The sequence below is a fragment of the Maniola hyperantus genome, chromosome 13 (genome assembly GCF_902806685.2).
Source record: "Maniola hyperantus chromosome 13, iAphHyp1.2, whole genome shotgun sequence".
In the NCBI taxonomy this organism is placed as follows: Eukaryota; Metazoa; Arthropoda; class Insecta; order Lepidoptera; family Nymphalidae; genus Maniola; species Maniola hyperantus.
The window spans coordinates 6,882,518-6,908,240 of record NC_048548.1 but is presented as its reverse complement, the minus strand read 5'-3'; the positions used below and the strand labels follow the sequence as shown (position 1 = coordinate 6,908,240).

General features: G+C 35.5%; 1 protein-coding gene across 1 annotated transcript in view; it reads left to right on the top strand.

The window, feature by feature from the left end:
• Window positions 1-966: 966 nt before the first annotated feature.
• LOC117988016 (dopaminechrome tautomerase-like) overlaps window positions 967-25,723 on the top strand; it is a 38,770-nt gene continuing 14,013 nt past the window's right edge. Inside the window, exons 1-3 of the mRNA XM_069502427.1 lie at window positions 967-1,100; window positions 11,767-12,049; window positions 19,849-20,046. Of these exons, the coding sequence (XP_069358528.1) occupies window positions 11,780-12,049; window positions 19,849-20,046 (468 nt within the window). The 5' untranslated portion in view covers window positions 967-1,100; window positions 11,767-11,779. The remainder of the gene's footprint in view (window positions 1,101-11,766; window positions 12,050-19,848; window positions 20,047-25,723) is intronic.

The window sequence follows — 25,723 nt, the reverse complement described above, 5'->3', positions numbered from 1 at the left end:
AAATTCCCAAGCTTCCCATGCCAGGGATCGAGCCCAGGTCTTCCCACTTATAAGACACAACGCTAACCTCCTGCGCCAGGGACGTTTTATTAGAAGAGTCCGCAAAAATTGCGTTACAGGCAATAAAACATTACATAGCCTACGGGAATTGGCACATCCTTGAAACCTCGTGGCTCGTAATCCGTAATCATAACTCCTAAGTCCTTACCTTGTCTCTGGTGTTTAGGGTTCCGTACCTCTAAAGCAAAAACGGAACCCTTACAGGATCACTTTGTTGTCTGTCTGTCTGTCTGTCGGTTTGTCAAGAAACCTACAGGGTACTTCCCGTTGACCTAGAATCATGAAATTTAGCAGGTAGGTCTTATAGCAGACATTCGGGGGAAAATCTGAAAACCGTGAATTTGTGGTTACATTACACAAAAAAATTAAATTGTGGTCATGAACTACTAATTAGTATTTTCAATTTTCGAAGTACGATAACTATATCATATGAAAGGTCTTCATCTGTGCATTCTAAAACAGATTTTTATTTATTTTTATGCATCATAGTTTTTGAATGATTGTGCAAAATGTCGAAAAAATACGATTGTAGTACGGAACCCTTATTGCGCGAGCCTGACTCGCACTTGGCCGGTTTTTTTCTTTTAGGTACGCTGCAACGGAGCGCCCGCGCCGAGCTACGTGAAAGGAACTGAACGGATAAACTAACAAACAAACGGAAAGGAAACTCGCTGTCGTATATTTTAGTGGATTAGGTTTAACTATTTGATCACATTTATGGCGACCTTGGCCGAAGTTCAAAAGAAACCGACGAACGTGCATGCGAGAACAATAACAGTTATAAAAATATGTTAAGGTGTCTTTTGTATCACATTATAACGAGTCAGGGCGGTCAGCCGCGCCTTCAGGACCACTTTTACTTTTAATTTGGTGTAGGGGGGCGAATGTATTCAGTGCGTGTGGCGGCAAGGCTCCTTCAGTGTTGCACTCGGGCGCTACGCCATATCGCGCCTCTTTCGCTGTTGTTGGCTTTAGCACGTGCGTTCAAATAGGGAGCACCGGCTGCGGCGGAGTTTTGGATAATTTCACTCTATAAACACGTAAGACTTTAATTTTAGTTCAAACGTTTATTTTAGGAAAATGTACTTGGGTGTTTACACTAGAGTTGCTAAATAAGTACATAATATTATTTAAAAAAAACCGGCCAGGTGCGTGGCGGGTCACGCGCTGTGTAGGGTTCCGTAGTCACAATTATTTTAACCTCGAAAAACAGATATAACTCCTTAACCTGTGAACCTTACTTAGGCATGATAGTTTTCCTTTAAAATTGATTATATATCTATACTACTGCTGTGAATTTTTTCACGTTCCTACATACCTACTACGATTTGGCTGATAAAGCGGGGGACACTTGACTCTAATAAAAATTAGCACTTTAATATATTATATCGCTATACTATAGACCGCTACAAAAACATTGCACGTAGGACTATGGCATAGTTTTCTATGTCAAGGAGTAAATATTCAACGATAGTTTCATTTATTCAAACTATCATGTCGACAGATTACAGATTCAAAGAGATTGAATATTGTATTTTGTTACTGAGGCTGTTGTGGGCTCTTTTCAGACCTGGCGCGTTTGGAACCCTCGTAGCTTTAGTTTCAAGTTCGCGTAAAAATTATCACACATCATCTTACAAATGCAACAACCGACCCTCATAAAGTGTAATTTATTACCTATTTTGAATAAAACATTTGACTTTGACTTCCTAGTACTCAACTGCTCCTGTGCTATTGATTAGCAAGTATCTATTATCTCTACATAGTATAAAATAAAGTCGCTTCCCGCGGCTGTATGTATGTATGAACGCGTAGATCTTTTGAACTACGCAACGGATTTTAATGCGGTTTCACCAATAGATTTTTTTTTTAAATTCAGATACAAATTAGCCCTTGACTGCAATCTCACCTGATGGTAAGTGATGATGCAGTCTAAGATGATAGCGGGCTAACCTGGAAGGGGTATGGCAGTTTTTATTAAACCCATACCCCTTAGGTTTCTACACGGCGTCGTACCGGAACGCTAAATCGCTTGGCGGGACGGCTTTGCCGGTAGGGTGGTAACTAGCCACGGCCGAAGCCTCCCACCAGAAATAGATAGAGTAATTAAAGAGGAAGGTTTATAGCTATAGCTTTATTCTCAAAAAATTAGATATTCCTAGAGAAATTGCAATAATGTGAATTAGGTCGGAAAAAAATCCTCTCATTTGAGAGTTTCCGAAGCAATGACACCTCAATGACACTACACTACATTGCACCCATGCGAAGCCGGGGCGGGTCGCTAGTTTCTTAGAAAACGTAAACACCAAGAATACAAACTACCTAATTGTGAATAATTTAGGTAGGTAGGTACTAGAGTAGGTACGTATGTTTACTAACATATCAAAGAACAATGAGACGATGGCGGGAAGTTATTTCAAAGCCGCTATATGAACATAATTATCTGCTTGCTAAATCTAAGTACCAGTAGGTACTGCAGGTAAGGTAAACTATGTAGTAAAGCTACCACCTCGTAACATATAGCTGCGCTGCATGCAGTGGCGTGCACAGGATTTGAAGCCAGGGTAGGCATTAGTTAGGTAGGAACCTGTTTACTGGCAGGTCATAATGAAAAATATATACAACTGGGGTAAGCAGTGCATTTATGCCTCTATGACCTGCACGCCACTGGCTGCATGTCGACAATTTAGCGAGTAGGCCATATAGGCGTTTCTTACTCTTGGACGATCTAACCTAGGTTAGATCGTCCAAGTTCTTACTAGATAGGGATATCTACTACTCGTGTGCTAGATACCTTACTCGTATAGATGTGAAAAAACCGATCAAGTGCGAGTCAGAATCAGAGGTTCCAAACCTTGGTACCTCTGATTCTAACTGTACTATACATACGTACTGTACACAAAATTCAATTTATAAGACGCTAATTATTTATGGTAGTGCTCAATGACATTATGAACATTTACCTAAGTAACTATGCTTTGAGTACGGAAACCTTTATTTTATTATTTCTTGTTTTACTCTGGAGTATGTAATTAGGTATGTTGGGTACTACAATCTTTCTTGAAATTTGTATGTTTTACCTACCTATAAAGCTGAAACTGAACTGAGATCATAATAAATTGTCTGTCTGCATTCTGTGAAAACTGGCTTTTACTGCTGAAGCTGTAGGTACACCTCTGTCTGTGACAGAAGGACGGACGAATAGACAGACAATGGAGGCCCTAATAGGGACCCTATTTTCTTTGGCTTACTTACGTGTCTCTGAGGTGAAAGATCAAATTTACCGAGTAAAAGCTGGAAAAAGTCCATTATTATGGAACAGTTTATTAAAATATACATACCTACTTCCAATTCCGGCCTTAAAGTCTTTAGTTTAACCTAGGTACTACAATACTCTAGTATTTACCGTAATTCGTGTTTGTAGTGTAAGTATAGTAAGTACTTAAAAAGGAGTTTAAAAAGTTTTAAGCGAATTCTTTACGGTTTTTTTGCCAAAGGAACAGTGAAAGTGGTTAGCGACTTGTTTACCAATAAGTATACATATATGCGTTTTGTTGTCACCACATTTGCTGCTACTGACCACAAGTTCAAAACAGCAATTTTATGTAAGAATAGTCCTTACTCTCTAAACAATAAGAACCTACCTAATAATTGTAGTAGTGCATGCCCACAATTATTTTACACATTAAAGAATGTACTTAGAATGTCTTATGTATTATAGAGTTCACTCATGGCAATTTTACTGCGCAAGTCGCAACGTTGTAAGTATAAGTAGTGTAGGATTTTCGAGTTCGTTTGAAAAATATTTTTTCTCACCAGCTGCGTAGGTACTTAGTTGAAAGCATGGAAATAGGAAACAGCGGTTAAAGATTTGTGTTAGTTGGAGCCAAAGTGATATTAATTAGTTCCACAAGGGCGTTATTTTGAATTCAGAGCGTAGTGAGTAGCGACTAGCCGTTAGTGAGGCATTGTGGAGGCATTCAATATACGCCGCCCGAGAACAAAATATTTTGGCGCACACTATTTTCATCACTACTCTATGAGAAAAAACAAAACATGCACATATTAAAGCACGAATACGGACTAATCAGAAGAGAGAAAGCTCAAACTCCCACGAGAATAAAATAGAATTTTGTCCCCCCATCCCCTAATTCCAAATTTCGTTTTTCGTATAGAAAGGAAAAACCGGCCAAGCGCGAGTCAGAGTCGCACATCGAGGGTTCCGTACTACAGTCGTATTTTTCGACATTTTGCACGATAAATCATAAAGTAAGTATTATGTATAAAAATAAATAAAAAATTGGTTTAGAATGTACAGGTAAAGCCCTTTCATATGATACCCCACTTGGTATATTAATCTTACTTTGAAAGTTGAAAATACTAATTATTTGTTCATGAACATGTTTAATTTTTTTTGTGATGTTGGAACAACTCACGGTTTTCGGATTTTTCCCCTTACGTATGCTGTAAAACCTACCTACCTGCCATGATTCTGGGCCAACGGGAAGTACCTTATAGGTTTCTTGAGAGACAGACAGACAGACAACAAAGTGATCCTATAAGGGTTCCTTTTTCCTTTTGAGTTACGGAACCCTAAATATGTATGGCATTCCTAGGTGCAGTCATCATCATCATCAACCGATAGACGTGCACTGCTGGACATAGGTCTCTTGTAGGGACTTCCACACGCCAGGGCCTTGCACCGCCTGAATCCAGCTAAGCGGCTCCCTGCGACTCGTTTGATGTCGTCCGTCCACCTAGTGGGGGGCTTCCAACACTGCGTCTTCCGGTGCGAGGTCGCCATTTCCTAGGTACAGTACGCGGCAGAAATTATTGTACATCGACTTTTAGAAGGAGATAGCAGATTTGTAGAGCTGTCTCTGTCGTTGAAACCCACAAAACGTCGTATAGGTATGAGTGACAGAGACAACGCTCTACAAAGCGGAAATGTCATTCTAAAGGCTACATTACTTTCTGCCGCGTATTGTAGGTTTCTGAGGCTTATAGAGTTTAGTTTGAAATGCATTCAAACTAAGAAAAGGAATAAATTTCCGCAATATTGTGACATCTTATCTGGAAATATATCTGTGATTCAATATATTTTTAATGTACTTACTTCAATAGATTTCGTAGTATACAGTCACTGAGACTTAGTTGAATGATGTAGATACCTATACCGACCTAGATCGTTTTATATTGTGTGTTCTGATTCTTCTTCTTTTCTTGTTTGGTGGCCTTTTGTAGAGCTGTGTTTCCTTGCAAACCGTAATTTTCAAGTGACAGTTGACAGATAGAGGTCGCTGGTTTTCCTTTTCTTAAGGCCCATTTAGACAGGGGCGATTCTCGTATCGATGATAACATTATCGAAAGAAGATAAAAAAAGTTTCTTCGTCTAAACATTCACAACTATCATGCTATTATCGCCCTTCCACTTTGGCGAGAATTGCCTACCATTTTAGTAGTATCAAGTACCTAGGTATGTATTTACCTCCAATCTGGGTAAAGGAATTCTACAAAGTTCTCGGGATGAGCTTTTTGCCTGATAAGAGTGGAAAGAACGTTGTTCTATCTATCAAATTTTCAATCAAGTGTCTACTAATTAGATAGGTACTACGTCATTTGTTGTCTCCGTGTTTGCACGTAATGCCACCAACAGCACCTCGCTGGAGGGAGCTCGCACGAGCAGCAGTGAAGAATTCATAGCCACGACCACTCTGTCTAGAACTAGATAGTCTCTAATAGGATAGCGATAGGTACTTAGATAATATCTAAGAAATCTACGATGTAGGTATTATATATTAATAGAATAAACATAGAGCAATTATCGTGTCTTATAAGTACCTATTAGGTTAACCGGATACACGGTACACAAACTTTGTAAAATAATTAAGGATTATGCTTCAGTGCGATACTTTTTGTAACCTGTGCTTATCTAGTCACTGCTATCAGTACCCTTATTATAAATGCGAAAGTGTGTTTGTTTGTTGGTTTGTTGGTTTGTTGGTTTGTCCTTCAATCACGTCGTAACGGCGCAACGGATTCGTTCGATTCGATTCGTGACGTGATTTTTTGTATGGGTATAGATAAAGACCTGGAGAGTGACATAGGCTACTTTTTATCCCGGGAAATCAAAGAATTCCCACGGGATTTTTAAAAACTTAATTCCACGCGGACGAAGTCGCGGGCATCAGCTAGTCGTTAATAAATTGCACCCGTGCCAAGCTGGGGCGGGTCGCTAGTCGTTAATATTTTCCTCCCCACAAAATATTTTATTTTAAAAATGAATATTAAAAACATAATATGCTTAGTATACATTTTTAGGTATATCATCAATAATATGTTAACTATCTAATATGCTGTACGCTGGTTTACTTTAGGGATCGATGACTTCAGGTAAACATTTTTATCTGTATTCCAAAATAATATGCAAATTCTCCAAATGCGCACTAAGGTACCTAGGTAGTTAGTATTATAATTTAATGCAAATGCAATTTTACAAACATTCACATAAAATTATGCAAAAAAAATTAAACAATATTGTCTTATCTTTTATGAAATCTGATTAACCTAGATAAAACTGTATCCTCTGTGTGTAATAAAATCATTATAATAAGGTCAAGCGTAAAATAATTGTGACTTTGGATTTTGGAAACGTCTATTGGAATGCGAGCTGCAGTAAAGGCATAATGTCAGTAGTTTCTCTGGAGTATAAAATGCGAATTGAGGAGATTTGCAGGCATCGATATAAATGACAAGATATGGTCAAGCGAACAAAATTTTTCATGGTTTTGGAACCAAATAAATCAGCGCCACATCTTAGATACTATTGAACGACCCGTTTGAAATCCAGACGTCACTGAGGTTGCATTGGTGCTAAATACTACTCGGCGGTGCTAAAGCAGCACTGAGTCGGTGCCATTTTGTTTGTTCAATAGCCCTGTCTATACGAAGTAATCAATGTCAATGTTTGCAGGTAAAGAATAACATAGTCTAAATTATTAGCGAGTTGAAGTGGCAGTGGGCAGCTAGAAATTTTAGTGTCAGCGAACAAGTAAGGGCGTTTAAGTCGTATTTTTAACCGACTTCAAAAAAAGGAGGAGGTTCTCAATTCATCGGAATCTTTTTTTTTTTTTTTTTTTTTTTTTTTTTTATAACAAATCACGAAAATGAACCGAATGCGAATGAGTGCACAAATGCCCTAAGCCTTAGAATAACAACTCGGCCCTAGGGTGTCATCCAGCAAGTTAAATCGACAATATAAAGAGAGTGATCTTATAGCGTATAGATATTTAATCTAAAAAATAATCTAGGGACCTATTATATAGAAAACTAGCTGATGCCCGCGGTTTCGCTCGCGTGGATTTTGGAATCTTAACGATCCCGTGGGAACTTTTTGGTTTTCCGGGATAAAAAGTAGCTTATGTCACTCCATACAAAATACTTTGACTATACCCATACAAAAAATCAGGTCAATCCGTTGCACTGTTGCGACGTAATTGAAGGACAAACCAACAAACCAATAAACAAACACACTTTCGCATTTATAATAAGGGTACTGATAAATAAATAATATTATTATGTCAAAATTGTAATGAATATAATTTCTGACTCAACGAATATACCTACTTACTTATAATAGTAAAAATACGTATCCATCCTGGATGTTCTTAGACAATTCAGTGCGTTAAAACACTGCATTACGATTGAGTTTGTATAATGGTGTTGGCCGTGTAAGACTGTAGGTATACTAATAGGTAGTACATGATGACAACAGAAAACATGTGTAAGTTTTCAAAGTGATTGGTACCTGGCCTTGTGTTTGCACCCGCGAACTTATATTTTAAGACTATACATTCTTAACCGATTTATAATTTCCATATTGTTTAAGACTCAATAAAGTCATGTCCGTTAAATTATTTTTTAAAGTAACAAAGGCCATACAAATGTAATATCTACTTAAGGAATTTATTTTGTAATCTTGACCTTCAGAAATAGGTAGGAAATTGAACTTCAAACAAAGAGAAACTTTTATAGGCACACGTGTATGTATTAAAGGCTTGTTACTTTATTGACAAGCCTATGATATGATTTTTTCTGCCAATTTCATAAATTTACGTGTACGGTATTGTACTGTACGTTTCCTTCCAAAAAGAAAAAAAAACGTTACTTGCAATCATAAACCAATTCGTTTTTGCGAACTAGGTAGGTATTAGGTAATTGCACAGAATATATAATAGTACTAACGTAGTTATGGTGTTAACAATATAAATAAAGTCGGATAGTACTTACCTAATCTATAGTACTAAGTAAAACCTAGCTTGAAAAATAAGATTATTTAAATGGGGATGTTATATGTGTTATAAGAGCCATGATAGCCTTGTGGTTAGGACATCCACCTCCTATTCGGGAGGTCGAGGGTTCGATCCTGGGCACGCACCTCTAACTAAGTATTCGGAGTAAACATAGCATAGCACACATAGCGTTTTAAGAAATTAAATACGCTTTAATGGTGAAGGAAAACATCTTGAGGAAACCATAATGTCCTCAAAGGTGTGTGAAGTTTGCCAATCTTGGCCAGCGTGGTGAACTATCGCCAATTCTTATTCTCATATCGACCCGTGCTCTAGTGAGCTTGCGATGGTTGGATCATGATGATGATCATTCTTGTTAAATTAACAAGTACTTAACAATTAAAAAAAACACGCATAACAAGTGTCAATGGCGTTGATGTAGGATTCTAACGATACCCGATATCTACATCCAAATCTGTTTTAGGCATTTTGAAGTTATCGGCGGTGGGTGGACCGAATAAACTCACATACACACATAAAACATACGTAAACTCTAAAAACTGAAAACTCCATTTTTGGGGAGTTGGTGTAAATAAAAATGGTGCTGCCTTCTGATGCGCTTCGCGTTACCAAATAATATTTTCAAAAATGTCTCGAGTAAAAATAAATTTAAAAACGTTGCACGCGCAATAACAATGTGAAATAAAACCTTATTAAAAATGTAGGTAGGTATTTTGCTTAAATCTGTAAAAGACTTACAAGTTATGTCGTTCATCTTGCTCAAGAGTCGACACTTTGACGAGCTGAGTGGCTTAGTGACACATAAATAAGACAATTTGTGCCTCTTTTATATAGGTACTCTGTCAGGCATTTTATATAATAGAATTGCACTGCAGACAGATTGCACCCCGCAGGAAGAAAATAATGATCTGGCTTACTCAATTAAACCAGTAAATAGTACCACAGAATCCATACTTTACTAATATTATAAATGCGAAATTGTGTCTGTGTCTGTCTGCTAGCTTTTCACGGCCCAACCGTTCAATCGATTTTGATGAAATTTGGTACAGAGTTAGCTTATATCTCGGGGAAGAACATAGGCTAATTTTTATCCCGGAAAATTAAAGTTCTCACGAGATTTTAAAGACCTAAATCCACGCGGACGAAGTCGCGGGCATCATCTAGTACTTAATAAATAATACTAGTAGCTACCTTTAGTAATATATAATATATTATCCTTTAGTTTGGCTCGTCTTGGCGGAGGCACTACCGTGCCCCCTGATACATATTAAGTACTACGCTATATATTATACCTAATACTACCTATAGTTTTACGATCTAATACTATAAAATAGATTTAACATTTATTTATAAGATACTTATACCTATTTACTAGGAAGCGATTTCCTGCGGTTTCACTACCGTGGGAATTTCGAAATCTCCGGCCATATTCCTTGTCTAAATCATAAAATTTTGTACAGAGGTTTCTTTGCAAAGTTTCAACATTCTAGGCCCAAGGGCTGGAATTTAAACGATTGCATTTTTGTCAATAAAACCTTATTTTTATTTAGTACTTTTTAGGTATAAGAGATCGGATATAGATAGATAGATAGAAATTACCTTGAAGAAAAAGGAGGTAGAGAGTGGGACATAGGTGTACAGTGTACACATACCTGTTATAATAGGTATTAGGTACCTAATTAGGTTTATCTATATGCCGTGCTATACACAAGCCTCTTAATTATTTATTGCAGGAACCAGATAGTGATCAAGTTGTGTTGTGCAATTTAGTACCGATATCAAAATGTAAACGGCTGTTATCATAAACTTAGTGGAGGATAGGGACAGAAATGGAAATTTTACTGGTTTACAATGGTACATATACAACAACTACAACAACATACAACTGGTTAAAATAATGGATTTGTATAATTTTTTTTCACTCTGAAACATTTGTGTATTTCTTCCATGAATGTACACCTACTTTAAAATGTTAAGCGTAGTACTTCGAAACTTGCCCACAACTGGTTGATCCTGTTTTGTTACAAGTAGATATACTTACTTAAAATTTTGTAAGGTCAGAGCTGGCCTTGCAATATCTAAAAGGAATCAAGAGAAACGTAGACCGTAGTGACGGTCTGATTCTTCAACTAAAACAATTGAACTCAGAAACATAGAGCCATATAGAGCACATTAACATCTATTTAGAGAAGTTCTAATATATTATAATCGAGTCAAGACTCTAGCCTGAAATACTGAAGGTAGGTATAGTTTGATGATATAAAAATTGCATGATACATATTATTAACTATGAGACATAGGACTGCTTCAAAAAATGACATTAAAAAAATTAGGTTCTTTGTAGGTACTTAGGCCTACAACAATTACAAATTGCATAGTTTTCGAGTTAATTTTTTTTCCGGGTTTTGAACGGGTTAACTCTGTCTTTTTAGGGTTCTGTACCTCAAAAGAAAAAACGGAACCCTTATAGGATCACTTTGTTGTCTGTTTGTCTGTCCGTCGGTCAAGAAACCTTCAGGGTACTTCCCGTTGACCTAGAATCATGAAATATGGCAGGTATATATACCTAATAGTATGTATAGGTCGTAGCGGTATCTAATATAATTGCTTCCAGAAAAAAACCGCTTTTTGCTATTTTTCATATTTTAAATCAGCTGCTCATCAGTTTTGGTGTAAGTGTAGTAAATTGAAATATAATACAGATTGGTATTGTTATACCAAAATTAATAGTAAAGATGTCCTTGACGTAATGATGTGTACCCACTCGACCTCAATCACAAAAAACTAGAGGGTCATTGCCACTTTTACTCACCGTTATGTAAGCGATCATAGTTTCGTGGTTTCATTGCCAAAAAAACCATCGGAAGATTAAACAACAGATAAATATAATCAGAGTTGTAATTTATTGTAACCTAAATTTATTTTGGTACCTATCGTACGTACGTATATAAATAAGTTTTTATTTATAATAAAATGGGTAGATGAAATTGTTAGATCTAAATAATAGCATTATGTTAGTAGTTTTTTAATTCTGATATTTTTAAAGGCTTTTATTGGTGACCTATATATTATGCTAGCCTCATCGTTACAAACTAAATTATAGTCAGATTAGTGAACCTAAAACTAAGTAAACTTATAAAAATATGAGAGCATCACTAACAAATTCATACACTTTAGTTGCCGAAAATGTTAGTAGGTACTACCACAGAAGATAATTTGATAGTACGTACTACTTAGTTATTTATGCCCGTAATGCAAAAGAAAATGGATAAAAGATTTTGAAGTATAAGTAGGTACAGTATTAAAACCTCATTTCAACATACTTATCTTATTATTATATTATTGTAATTTTTAATGAAAACCCATGAAATCGCTGATGAAAATTGTTCTCCAGTTAACAGATTTCAATGGGAACGCGGACAGTCTTGCTGTGTGCTTGCCTGGCGGTGGCGAGTGCAAGCCTTGAAGTCGTCAATCAGTGGAATTTCTTGCAATTCGACTTCCCACCAGACCCGGTGTTACTCGAGAAGTTCCAACCTGAGAACACCGTGCCGTCAGGTTTAGAAATCGGATGGGATAGGCTGTACCTTGGCATCCCTCGCCTCCGTGCCGGTGTTCCTGCTACACTAGCGTGGGTTCCACGATCTCTTCCGCCAGGCGTTAGTCCGGTTTTACAGGTATTTTGTATTTTCTATATTATATAACTTAATTTCTTTAGTGATTGAGCAATTATTTTGTCGCACTCAATTATGTAAACATCTCTGATTAACGGAAGGTTAACGATAGGTATACTACAGTATATTGGCCTCTTTTATTATATATACAGAATATTCAAATAGTTGTATTGCAAAGGTAAGTATTAAGTAATTACTTACCTACCTATTTATTAGAAAATAGTGATACTTACCTACTTATATTTAAAAGATCGTAGTTCAACCACTTAAATTATAATTTCATGTCCTAACCTACAACAAGTTATCACAAGAATCTACATAGATACATAGGTAGGTACTAGTTGTAGAGGTAGGTAGGTAATTTATAATTGTTTAAATAATAATTAAAATATTTTAAACTATAGATTTTGTGATAAATTATATAAAATCATAACTAAGTATATTTTTCTAATCTACATTTCTCTCACAAGTTATTTTAAAACTAGCCTTGACTAATAACAAGGTTTAACCGTGATAATACCTAATTAATTGTAAATAGTTATATAATATAAAAAAGCATGCTTAGGCCTTAGTCACACTCACTAAAATATATAGTTTTGTGCAATACCTAGTACCGACTGTAACAAAAGTTATGTAAATTTCTTTGATAGGTACCTACCAGTTACAGTAAGTAACGGGCAACGGCTAGCTATCTTGTCATGCATCTCTTATCTTTGCAAATGCAGACACGCAATGTTATTTATACCTCTAAAAACGTGCTATTAATCCTTAGATACAGCATTTTCAAGCTGGCAGATAAGCAGGTAAGTGTAATACTCTTACCACCAGCTATACTAACTCCTAACCTATTTACCTACTAATAATCAGTTTGTAATAAATACTTCATACGCTTTAGAAGTTCAGCGTTATAATGACATACTTATGTACATAAAATACTACCTATAAGTATCTATCTGAGTTGCCGCTTTGAGATTGTAAATTCGATGTAAGTGTATGAAAGAATATTATCTGAAAATAGCTATTATTAGGCAACTATAAGTATTTTTTATGTTCATACGATAGTTACCTAGGTACGATAGTTTTATATTTACAAGAAACCACAAGCTTAATTTGCTATAATCCACTGAAACACAAATCCGTAGGTATAGTGCAGCATATCATAATTTCTAACATGCGATATAATATGCACCGTCCGTCCTCCCACAGCTAAACATGCAGGAAAAGCAATACCACCACCACACAACACGACACAGATCCTCTGATAAACACACTGAGGACATCCGCAAAGTAACACCTGCTTCTATGTCAACTAAAAATAAGATACTATTATACAAACAAGTCCTAATGCCAGTGTGGACTTATGGTATCCAGTTGTGGGGCTGTACCAGAAAGACCAATTTACTAATAATTCAGCGATTCTAAAATAAAGTGCTTAGGGGTATCGTCAATGCACCCTGGTACGTCAGGAATGTAGACATTCATCGCGATCTCCAAATGGGCTTCGTGGACACAGCTATTAGCAAACACGCTAAATCCTACGAAAGCAGGCTCTATGAACATGTTAACGTCGAGGCTATCCAGCTCCTCGACAACACAGACCTAATACGTAGACTTAAGAGGACTAAGCCTTTTGAGCTAGTGTAGTTATAGTGAAAGTGTAGTGCTAGTGCAAATCAAAGATCACACGAACAAAGTGAAAGCATAGTGCTAGTGCAATTTAAAGAACACAAGAACAAAGTGTCTTCCAATAAGGTATCTTAACTATAAACTAAGCTAAGTCAATGGACAGATTCTTAGGTATAAGTACGTTTATAAGTTTAGGTTAATATAATATTGCTTATTAGCCTCTTTCATAGGCTAGATTGTAATGGTAGTAAAGTACTGGTGACAGTGCTTTACGACAAAAAAAAAAAACCTGCTTCTATATGCAACAGTTTTATATTTATTCGGTTATATGACATCTCACGAAGTTGCCTCAAAATTTGCCCTAAAATAGAGTTTTTCAAGGGTTTTTTTTGAAAATAAGTATATACAATTTTACTATATTAATTATTGTTTTATGACATAGATAATGTAGAGATAATACGGTTTAGTTATAGATCTAAAAAACAAAGAATAGAATAATATGCGTAATACGTTTATATGGAGAAGCACGTAAGAATGGCCACCTTAGGAAATAGGCACCTACTCATAGTTGCTATAAAACAATATAGTTAGTCGTGAGCTAGGGCACTAGCTGTTGGCAAACAGGATCGGCATTGCACCATTTTACTTTCAATAATGCGGCCGTTCAGACATTAAAGTAAAGTAATTACCATTAATGTATTGAATGCATCATAATTTCTGGACTGCAGTGTAAATTGATGCAACAGTTATTTAATATTCGTAATATTATGAAAGTGTTCAATTAACTAGGAAGGTCCACGGAAGGTCATGCGCTTATTGGTAGACTCTGAAGGCCAAGCTTTTATCTACTGGTTTGTCTCGTTTACCGTGCTCCCTTGGACTTGCCATTTTCTTATTGTGTTATTTTTTGGGTCGGGGACCATAATTATGAGTTCCTGTTTTGCCATTGGTACCTACTCAATTTTACAAACTTACTTATTACTACTTATTTCAGTAACTACTCGTACTATCGACTTTTGGAGTATCTAGTTTTAAATAATGATTGCAAAACCTTATTGCAAATTAATTTAAAAAAAACAAATATTAGGTAAGTACCTGCACAATTATTGTAATGGCAAAACGCGTCGAAATGTGGAAATTTTCATGAATTTCATGTGCGGGCTACTAGAACAAATGGGCTAGGTAAATATAAGAAAGAACTTCATTTGCATTTTCTAAATTAGATTTTTATTCAAATTTTGAGACGGCAAATTAATTTAACTAATTACTGAACATGTACATAATATTCATTTTTTTCTTTCCCAACTAAGGACCCGAGGTCGTAACCCTCGGTGGGCAAGTATGACTCGCACTTTGCCGAGTTTTTGTATATTTCCTATTATTATACCACTACTACCACTATTATTATACCTATTATACTTACACCTTGTTAAAGAAAATAAGAGGAAAATATAAATAGAGTTGAATATATGAATTGTATAGGTTTTCGAACAGTGCGTGTTGCCAGCAGTAATAACTATGGGCCTAATAAGAAAGCTCAAAGTCACTCAGCGGGCGATGGAGAGAGCTACGAGTATGTTTGGACTTTTGGAGCTTCTCTACTTTATCAAATCAGAAATATGGAGATCCGTAGGAGAACCAGAGTAACGGGCATACCTCAACGGGCTGCGAAGCAGAACCGGTAGCTCGGAAAACCGATAGTCGTTGGGGTCCAAAGGTGCTAGAATGGCGACCTCGCACTGGAAAGCGCAGCGTTGGCAGACCTTCCACTAACGACTAGGAAGCCACTGGATTTAGGCTGCGAAAGACGTCCCTACTAGAGACCTATGTCGAGCAGTGGACTGTGGACGTTTATTGGTTGACAATGATTTTGTTGATGTTGTACTTAGGTATGCTCTCGTGATGGTGAACGTTTACGTTTTTTTCTGATGTTTTTTAGCTATTTTGACGATAATTTTCAGATAAGGAAGAAATCATGTATTACCATCTGATATTAAGTGGGTTAAAAATTTAGACTAATCTGTATTACGGTTATCGAATTTGATTTCGAGGGTTTTGCGATTACAACTGCTTACAAAGCCTTAAAAGAATCTAATATAAATAATATGGTTTGGTTACAAAACTATTTTGTCGTGTCCGACCTCGAGTCGTGGGCATACGATTGTGCCTATACGAAGTAGGTAGGCAGTTTACAATTGTTGTAAGAAAGCGTGAAGGGCAGGAACTTAGATGTGGCCTTGGCGAGTTCCATTGCGCCTTAAGCTAAGTGTAGATGAGATGCGGCAATCGTGCGGTTGAATGTAAGTAGGGAGGTAGTAGGTATGTATGATAATATAGTACATAATATAATACTGATCCTTTTGATCTATTACAAAATTATCCATACTAATATTATAAATGCGCAAGTGTGTCTGTCTGTCTGTCTGCTAGCCTTTCACGCCCATACGTTCAACCGATTTTGACGAAATTTGGTACAGCGATAGATACTTTTTATCCCGGAAAATCAAAGAGTTCCCACGGGATTTTCAAAAACCTAAATCCACGCGGACGAAGTCGCGGGCATCATCTAGTTTTATATATTTTATCAGCAATCGTTTTAGAGGAATTATAAAAATATTGCCTCATAATAATGCCTGGGCTCGGATACTTTTCACATTATACAAAATAATATGCTTATACTCCGCCAATGTATAATGTAGGTATCCACACAAACTTATTTGCCACAGAATGGCTCGTTACGCAGACAGTAAGTAGATACGTAGATACCTACAGTAATAATTCACAAAGACGATGAATTACTGAAATGTAGACATTGGTGTCTTGATATGAATCTCGTAATTGAGAGATAAAGCTAACTTAAAGTAAGATATTTATTATTTAGCAAAATTCTGGTTAGATTCAATTTCGAATCAATTGTTAGTTTTCAATTTAATAATATTAATCTTGCTGCGAAATGGCAGTTCACACGCTGCAGCTTGGAATTCATTGTTGCATTTCCTAATTTGTATTCTGTTCGAAAATTCACATTCTCGATACGTGATTAACTATTTCTTTTGTTGACAGTTAAGAGGCATTTGGCGCTATTTATCTACACTAATCTACACTATATATATTATATATATATATATATATATATATATATATAATATTATAAAGAGGAAAACTTTGTTTGTTTGTTTGTTTGTTTGTACTGAATAGGCTCAAAAACTACTGGACCGATTTTAAAAATTCTTTCACCATTCGAAAGCTACATTATCCACGAGTAACATAGGCTATATTTTATTTTGGAAAAAAATAGGGTTCCGTAAGATATTTGGGTTTTTCGGACACAAGGTGTAAAAAATCAACCAGAAAAGTTACTTATTTTGCGTACGCTGCCTAAACTATAAAAGATAGAACCATAAAATGTTCTAATTAATTGTAGATCTTATAAATATCTACAAAAAAGTCCGCGACACACTATACCCATCTATGTCGAGTGAGGCACAGCAACCATTTTTTTATTTAAAAATCTTGAATTTTTTTTGGACTACATTTAAACGCGTTTATTTTACTCATGCTATTAATCCTTATCAAAATAAATGATTTCATCACTAAGAACAGTTTATGGAGATAATATTTGGTCTTTGAATGATTAAAATTGGACGTTTGGTTTTGAAGTTATGGCGAAATTAAAATATTACGATTTCTGCTGCACGGCCCGTTGTCTACACCTACACTATAATCTACACTAATAATATTATAAAGAGGAAAACTTTGTTTGTTTGTTTGTTTGTTTGTTTGTTTGTTTGTTTGTTTGTTTGTACTGAATAGGCTCAAAAACTACTGGACCGATTTTAAAAATTCTTTCACCATTCGAAAGCTACATTATCCACGAGTAACATAGGCTATATTTTATTTTGGAAAAAAATAGGGTTCCGTAAGATATTTGGGTTTTTCGGACACAAGGTGTAAAAAATCAACCAGAAAAGTTACTTATTTTGCGTACGCTGCCTAAACTATAAAAGATAGAACCATAAAATGTTCTAATTAATTGTAGATCTTATAAATATCTACAAAAAAGTCCGCGACACACTATACCCATCTATGTCGAGTGAGGCACAGCAACCATTTTTTTATTTAAAAATCTTGAATTTTTTTTGGACTACATTTAAACGCGTTTATTTTACTCATGCTATTAATCCTTATCAAAATAAATGATTTCATCACTAAGAACAGTTTATGGAGATAATATTTGGTCTTTGAATGATTAAAATTGGACGTTTGGTTTTGAAGTTATGGCGAAATTAAAATATTACGATTTCTGCTGCACGGCCCGTTGTATTATCTACACTATCTACACTTAATATTATAAAGAGGAAAACTTTGTTTGTTTGTTTGTTTGTTTGTTTGTTTGTTTGTTTGTACTGAATAGGCTCAAAAACTACTGGACCGATTTTAAAAATTCTTTCACCATTCGAAAGCTACATTATCCACGAGTAACATAGGCTATATTTTATTTTGGAAAAAAATAGGGTTCCGTAAGATATTTGGGTTTTTCGGACACAAGGTGTAAAAAATCAACCAGAAAAGTTACTTATTTTGCGTACGCTGCCTAAACTATAAAAGATAGAACCATAAAATGTTCTAATTAATTGTAGATCTTATAAATATCTACAAAAAAGTCCGCGACACACTATACCCATCTATGTCGAGTGAGGCACAGCAACCATTTTTTTATTTAAAAATCTTGAATTTTTTTGGACTACATTTAAACGCGTTTATTTTACTCATGCTATTAATCCTTATCAAAATAAATGATTTCATCACTAAGAACAGTTTATGGAGATAATATTTGGTCTTTGAATGATTAAAATTGGACGTTTGGTTTTGAAGTTATGGCGAAATTAAAATATTACGATTTCTGCTGCACGGCCCGTTGTATTATATAAAGAGGTAATGTCGTTAAGTTTGTTTGTAGGGGGTAATCTTTAGAACTACTGAACCGATTTTAAAAATTCTTTCACCAGTAGAAAGCTACATTATTCCTGAGTGACATAGGCTATACGGGATCTTTAAAAACCTAAATCTACGCGGGCGAAGCCGCGGGGATCAGCTAGTATTATATAAAGAGGTAATGTCGTTAAGTTTGTTTGTAGGGGGTAATCTTTAGAACTACTGAACCGATTTTAAAAATTCTTTCACGGGCGAAGCCGCGGGGATCAGCTAGTTGCATATAAACAGGCTCGAATACTAAATAAAGTGGGTATTCATTGTTCACTGATGCTATAAGTATGTTTTCCTTTTGTGTTATCGGTGAAATCTCTAGATTTCTAAATTTTAGCTAGTATCTCTAGTGATTTCTATTTTCGGAACACTACTAAATATAAGCACAAAATGCCATTAACCTTATTATGTCTTAATTTACATAATGTTTAATGTTAGAGCTGTTGAGATACATAATATTTTAGAGACACTATTATGCAACATGATAGTTTTATTCTTGGTATTAGTTTGGCTGCTTGGTAGTTTAAAAATGGAGAAAGCGTAAGATGTTTTTATAATAGGCTACTTGACAATTTTTTTAAGTTGGTCTTAAATGGTTAATATTTGTCCTATTATATCAAAAAAATTAACACTATATTTTTTTGCGCCCTAAAAACCGTAAAACTTTAATTTAAAAAAATATTTTTCTTAGACAGGTGAAAACACTGTCGGCCATGTTTGGCCGATAGATTATCTGTGCTCTGACGTCATGCATTTGTAAACAACAGTATAACCAGGGTTATACTGTTGTTTACAAATGCATGACGTCAGAGCACAGATAATCTATCGGCCAAACATGGCCGACAGTGTTTTCCAAACATGGCCGACAGTGTTTTCACCTGTCTAAGAAAAATATTTTTTTAAATTAAAGTTTTACGGTTTTTAGGGCGCAAAAAAATATAGTGTTAATTTTTTTGATATAATAGGACAAATATTAACCATTTAAGACCAACTTAAAAAAATTGTCAAGTAGCCTATTAGTGGAGAAAACATAAATGTATTGTAGGTACCTATTCTATCCAATTCTATCAAAATTGTAGAAATAATAATAATTTTAATTGCCATCTGATGTAAACTCATTTTCAGTAAATTAAGTAGGTACTTGAGAGTAATTATTATTGTTCTATTTATTTAATTTTCATGTTTTACAGGCATATCCTGATTGGTCATGGCACACAGCTGGCCGGGGGGACATCAACTGCACTGGTCTGATCTCCGTGTACCGGATACGCGCTGACCGCTGCAACCGGCTATGGGTGTTGGACTCTGGCGTGATAACCAGTCTTGATGACTTCCGAAGAGTTTGCCCTCCCAAGATTCTGCTCTTTGACATGGCTACAGATCGTCTGGTAAGTAATTTTAAAGCCAGGGAACCTACGAATATTATAAAGAGAAAAGTTTGTTTGTAAGTTTATAATACGTAGGTAATCTCCAGAACCAATGGTTCGATTCTGAAAATTATTTTACTAATAGATAGCCACCTTATCTTCAAGTCTATAAATTATATTACGCAGCCGAAGTCGTGGGCAAAAGCTAGTCCAATAATTATATTTCATCCAACATCACGCGTTCGTTCACGTTGAAATTTGAAGAAGAAATTACTCCTTTCAAGCCCAACTGACATCCTTTTGTATCTGAAGCGGTAGAAGATCATCAAAACGACTTGTGGTACTGACTGTAATTACAAATTACGCACGTCTAATTAAAAGATCTGAGCCTCGATAATCTAATTAACTACTTCGAGTTATTGTTAAAGAATGTCTTGCTACCTATTGTATTGAATATTGTTTTAAAATAGGCTCCGCAATTTGCCCTCGATATTATAATGGCTTTTGATTTGACCTCCTATGTAACTAATAACTATGATATTTCAAAGCCATAATATCGATCTAACCTGACATTGGCTAATCTTCGTAAAGCCAGAAGAAAAAAATATATCGATCTATTAAATACGAAAGTAAACTGAAACTAGATATAGGATTACTTTACAGTTGTTTTGTTATATTATAATATTTTTGCTATCCGGGAGGTTTAAAAAAGCTGAAGATTGAAAAATAATGGTTTTTTAAATCGTCGATTAAAGCCGATGAGAAAATTGATTTCGACATGAATGTCTTGATTTTGATATTGTTATTATTTTAGGATGTAAAAATAATTATAACAATATCAAAATCAAGACACACACTTTTTCACCTCAACTTTGAAAGTTTTGAAAGGTATTAAAAATATTTAAGAATTGAAAACTTTGTTGAAAGCCGGTTTAAAAGTAGGTTTAAATAAAAGATACTCTACAAAAAAAAGACAAATACCTACCTACCTATAAGTGCTATAATTGTCTAATTAATAGGTATCGTAGTAATTCTTAGTTTTTCTACTTGTAGTAATGTTTCCTACATTCTAATCCATCCTAATAAGCACTTTAGTTATTAGGAAACTTACTAGTTATTGAGATTGCGGTTCATTTAGCGTCCAGATTATTATGTAGGTGTGAAAACTACGAAATAGTGGCTCATTAAATTTTTACAAGACAAGGTAGGTACCTAACTCTTGCAAACTCGAGAAGAATGACTGTTTTTTTTTTGTTACGCAATCGTTACGCTTTACAGACTGTGAGAATAATTAATTCAATGGATTGCTGTGTGTAGGCTTATAGGTGCGTTAACGGTGTATGACCTGGTAATAGTATCCACCTTCTTCATAGTTGTATAGTGTAGTATCGCTACACGCGCTTTTTGTATGGGCCTACCCATATACAATGTATTTAAGCATTTTGGAGGGAATTTTTCTAACGACCATCGACATGGAATGTCCTTGCAATTAACCTGCAGTTTATGCTATGACTTTATAAAGCTCTCGACTTCTTTTTTGGAATAAATTGAACTATTTATTACTTATTTAATGGTAGGTATACATATTCAAGATTGTAATAATCAAGGTCGCTAGATAAGTGTTCCGCAAGCACAGCTATAGGTACCTAATAGGTTAGTAATAATGGACTTTAGGCACAGGCGGTTACTGAACCTAGTTTTGCGCTGGTTTTGAAACGACTTATAACTATTACTTACCATATTATTATTATTATTATTATTTACTATAATTCTATTTCCTACTATAGGTACCTATTTAAATCGTGTTCTATATCTAATGTTAAATAATAAATATTTTTGATAAATAAATTAGAAAAAACACACACAAACAAGTAAGCATAAATTAAATACCTAACTATAGAATAGGTAAGTATTACCTACAAGAGTAGACTAACCTGCGAATTCATGTATGGTTTTCAAAAATCCGTGGGAACTCTTAGATTTTCCGGGATAAAAAGTACCTACCTACCTACTTAGCGTAAAAAGTTAGCATTGTTGGATTGTCTGCGGGAAGTGAATATATCTGCACTTCTATGTCAAAGCTCTACATAAATACAGATACATAATTCTAAATAGATTTTTATGACCGTGGACTTTAATCAGCCTTTAAAAATTAGATTAATTTTATAACTTGAAATAATTGCTACGTACCTACTCAATAAATGTTAACTTGTTGCAGTAAATTAAAATGTTTTGCAGTTTATTAAAATTATAAGCGATACCTACCTACGAATAGTTAGTAAGTAATTATTTTAGACACAAGGTTATTTAATTTTCATTACTAAATGATATAGTAGGTTGTTAAAGTAGGATCCAGCAATATCCAAATAAACTTAATATTATCTGCTTCCTGATTAATTATTATTTGCATATTTACTTTTACAATGTATAGACCGTACGTAGGTTTTTAGGGTTCCGTACCTCAAAAGGAAAAACGGAACCCTTATAGGATCACTTTGTTATCTGTCTGTCTGTTCGTCTGTCTGTCAAGAAACCTACAGGGTATTTCCCGTTCACCTAGAATCATGAAATTTGGCAGGTAGGTACATCTTATAGCTGACATTTGGGGAAAAATCTGAAAACCGTGAATTTAGGGTTAGATCTATATAACAATAATAATCTATATAGGGATAGAATTAAATTGTGGTCATGAACTAATAATTAGTATTTTCAACTTTCGAAGTGAGATAACTAAATCAAGTGGGGTATTATATGAAAGGTCTTACCCTGTACATTCTAAAACAGATTTTTATTTATTTTTATGCATCATTGTTTTTGAATTATCGTGCAAAATGTGGAAAAAATACGACTGTAGTACGGAACCCTCATTGCGGGAGCCTGACTCGCACTTGTCCGGTTTTTTACTTATTCACACTCTTCTTAATAACCCTCTTTTGGGCTTCGCCGCAGTCGGGTAAAAAATACAGATAGATACCCAGTCTTTCCCCTGTGTCGTAACTCATAACTAAACAGAGCAAACGCCGCGCTTCAAGAAGGAAACATCTAACGTAAGTAAGTAGGTACGTTTTAGTTAGGCCATCCCATTACTAATATGCGGAAAATATATAATGAAATATATAATATGCGGAATATATAATGCGGAAGTGTGTCGGTCTGCCTGTCTGCTAGCTTTTCATGGCCAAACAGTTTAACAAATTGACATTTATGCAACTTTTTCTCCCGGAAAGTCAAAGAGTTCCAACGGGATTTTTAAAAACACAAATCCAAGCTGACTAAGTCGCGGGCATCATCAATAGTACTTAATAAATAGATAGTACTTACCAATTGCCTAAAATTTGCATGTTTAGATGTATTTATTTTGGCGCTGTACATTATAGGGCGGTTTCAGACTAGCGTTTTATACGCGCGTATGAGCTCGTTTTTGGAAGCGCATGTAGGCGCGTATAGGCGCGCCTTTTGGCACACGCTCAACTCGTACGAGCATTGACGCGCTTCTAAGCTCGTATATAAAAGCGCGAGCCGCGAGAGACACCTCCCCGCAACACCACCGGTTCGAGCGAACACGCCGAAATATGCCCGTATACGCAAGTCCGGTTTTTTGAAGCGCGTAATGTAGCCCGCATGTAAGCGCGTATGCTGAAACGACCGTATACGCGCAAGAAAATACGCTAGTCTGAAACCGCCCTGTCATTAGCACCTCACTTTACCTTCTCTATTTCATTGCTTCGGCCGACCGCCCGCCCGCCCGCGACCTATGGAATATCTGTAGTAAGTAGTCTGTAGTAGAATGGAATAGTCTGCCTACAGCCTATCTACTTTCAAGCCTTAAATAATAATTTATACTAATTTTGCTGGCAACAAATTCAGGAAGTAAGTAATAATAGTTTCAGTGATAACGGATGAATTCGCTGTAAAATCAACGAACTTTATTATTAGGTACTTGTACCTATCTATATTCATTATTCACTTTCAGTAGAGTTGGGGTTCTACCAGGGCCGGCCTGGGTCAGTTTTGCCGGTAGTGGAGTGAAATCCCCGTGCACTATTTTATCACATTTTTTAAACCTCCGTAATAAATGTATTTGCATTTCTTTCATATAACATAAAATCACATAAAAGTAGGTAGGTAGGTACATCATGATCAACATTATAACAATAAGCGCGAGCAAGGCTTGCAACCTACCTATTTGTGTATTTATATGAACAGAAAATATTTTCGGAAATTATGTTAGGGATATAGAACAGTAAAAATCAAATTAAAATAAACTTGGTAATTGGTAAATCGCGGGAGAAACGAGCGTTAAATTTTTTGATATTAATTCAAAAAGAAAAAAATTTAAATAAGTCATAATAACTAAAGTGATTTATAAGTTTAAACGGTCGTCTAATTTTTTATAATATTGCCCAATAGCACAGTTTGAATCGTAAAACTGTGCCGATAGGTTGCATTTTTGAGTGTCTAGGTACCTTATGGGTCATTTCGAAGGCACTCGGTGCGGTCGTATCGCTCGCTCTACCCCAGGGCCGGTCCTGGATTCTACAGTCTGCAGTCTACATGCATCTAAGGTATTCAAATAATAAATAATTTACATTATCAAAATCGTCGGTATATGTCTAATTCTGGCTTTGTTTTTTGATCTTCGCCCGTTTCTTAATTATGAATAAATATTAATATAAATCTTTATAAATGATTAAAATACCTAATTGTTATAAATCACCGTTATAGCTTAAGTATAACAATTAGTTATCGTAGTGTTTTATACTAGGTACTTAGGTATTTTTCACGAGTCATAGTGACCTTTCCATTTCACTCTAAAAAATTAGGCGATTAAAATAAAAATGTCGTGTCCTATTATTATTATGTATACCTACACCCAAGTTCGTGATCATACCCTGTAATAAAAATAATAATTAATTTATAGGTATTGTTAAACCGTAAAACCACGAAGTAAGTTATGAAATCCGGGTCCATTTGTTGATTTAAAACCACACAATATGTATAACATGATATCACTTTGGCAGGTACTTATGTCATAACCATAAGTAACTTATGAATTATGATATCCTATACAGTACCTATAGAACGCGACAGGTCAAGATAGCAATCGGGGTGGGGACGTCGCGCATACTCGGAGAGCCCCCGCGCTAACCCGGTGCGGGATAGCGCGGGTGACGTGCGGGTGTGCGGGGCGTCCCCCCCACCTCATACCCCTTATCGCGTACTATACCTAATTTCGAGTAAAAAACTTAATTGATGGCCAATGACTTGTGGATTCTGGGGAGATTCAAAATTCTAATTTTGTTTTTGTCCTCTATATGGCTTCTATCTATTGATTGACGTAAATCGATTGCCTGTAGCACGAAGTAGTAAGAATATTGTTACCTACTAAGTAACTTCTTCAAGTGATAATGATAGGTACAGTTAAGCCAAAGGCGTTTACGAAGTCAAAGAGGTTATCACCGAAAGCGGAACAGTTGATACTTTGATAGTGTAGTTTTATTCCTAGTGCGTTTCAAATAAAAGTAGTAAGTAATCTCTCATTTCATATTTGTATTTTTAGTTTTAAGTTAACTGGTAATCTCGCACTTGCACACTTGTAAAAATGCATGCCGGTTTGCTAGTAATTGGGTGTACACGCAATTTATTTTTCTCTGTGCATTGTATTTTATATTTTATATGTGTATTATCTGCTGGCAAA